The sequence below is a fragment of the Morone saxatilis genome, unplaced genomic scaffold (assembly GCF_004916995.1).
Source record: "Morone saxatilis isolate NCDOM2014 unplaced genomic scaffold, NCSU_SB_2.0 Contig21, whole genome shotgun sequence".
Classification (NCBI taxonomy): domain Eukaryota; kingdom Metazoa; phylum Chordata; class Actinopteri; family Moronidae; genus Morone; species Morone saxatilis.
This window is the reverse complement of record NW_023339774.1, coordinates 20,744,072-20,745,359: the sequence shown is the minus strand read 5'-3', so window position 1 is coordinate 20,745,359 and position 1,288 is coordinate 20,744,072. Positions and strand designations below refer to the sequence as shown.

At 36.6% G+C, this 1,288-nt stretch overlaps 1 protein-coding gene across 4 annotated transcripts in view; it reads right to left on the bottom strand.

Moving 5' to 3' along the window:
- The window catches only part of denr (density-regulated protein), a 5,962-nt gene that overhangs the window by 3,809 nt on the left and 865 nt on the right, over positions 1 to 1,288 (bottom strand). For all 4 annotated transcript variants that reach the window (XM_035667910.1, XM_035667907.1, XM_035667908.1 and 1 more), the window contains exons 2-4: positions 1,127 to 1,239; positions 1,006 to 1,025; positions 791 to 875 (exon numbers count right to left, since the gene is read on the bottom strand). In XM_035667910.1, coding sequence (XP_035523803.1) covers positions 791 to 875; positions 1,006 to 1,025; positions 1,127 to 1,229 — 208 coding nt within the window. In that variant the 5' untranslated portion in view covers positions 1,230 to 1,239. The remainder of the gene's footprint in view (positions 1 to 790; positions 876 to 1,005; positions 1,026 to 1,126; positions 1,240 to 1,288) is intronic.

The window sequence follows — 1,288 nt, the reverse complement described above, 5'->3', positions numbered from 1 at the left end:
GATACATTGTAGTGAACATTATACTGTCAGTACTTGCGAAAAAGGTTCACATTCACAAATTTGTGTTTAGATTTTTAATAATATGCATTTTTCTGATTAACTTTTTCCCACATATATCTCTACAGCTTTTTTAGCTCCTTTAACGTGGCCAGTTTACCCTGGAGTTTGTGCTGAACGTGAAAATGTATTCCTCTTTGATGAAGCTGTTACAGTTCGACTAAATCACTGTAGGCAAGCAAACAATGAAAGGGTAATTCACAAACTCAAACTGTGCAGCCAAACACTGTTTAACCTGCCCAAAATCTCATTTTAACATAATATAATATTCATTATCAATGAAGAGCTGGAACAAGATGTTATAGAGTATACATACTGTATAATACTGTCAGAAAACGCAGAATAAAATGTATTTTTCCAACGTTGCCTAAAGACTGTATGTTAGGAAACACGTCACTTTATGGATGCATCAATAAAAAGCAACAATAAGACTTGTAGTGGGTTCAGAAGAAGAAGTTAACAGTAATAATTGTGACAAAGGATAAAAAAATGAGTGGATGTGACGACCTAACAAGCAGCAGCATTCACAGTTAATTTCACTTCCATCAGAAATTTGAATGCAACATTTAAAACCGGAGATATAAACTGCGCCAAAAGATTACAAAAACTCACCGTATTTATTCTCTGGAAACAGTTATGTATTATAAATCTACACTGCCCAGTTCCATTTTTACCTTTATACAAACATCTGAAACAAACAGAGTGTAGACGTTGAATCTTTAAGGGCACTCACCTACAGTCATCCTGGCAAATACATCTGGAAAGTTCTTCTCAAGCCATTGCCTACATTTGGCCGGCTCGGGCATGTACTCACAGTACTGCAGACACAACAAGGTAGACTCACTTAAAACACCTTAAAACAACAAAAGCTTAAATATCTGAAATGGCATTTTATTTGCGAACGAACTGGGTCACATGAAAGAATATAGTTTGATGAATAAAACTTACCTCCGTAGGCAGAGAGCACACTGCAGAGGGGGGAGGGGGAAAAAGCACAGTCACGTTTTGAAAAAAAGGGCAGAAATACATCTTAAAGATACTAAGATAGGTGCGAATGTTTGTACCGTACCTCCACAGTAAAGAACTTTAAGTGGGTACTTTGAATCAGGATCAAACGTCACATGCTCTGATTTGCTCTCTGAAGAAACAGACTCCATCTCAGTAGTTGCCATCACAAATTATCTGCATGAAGAAAGAGACAAAGTCAAAGTGGAACAGACATTTCCTAATA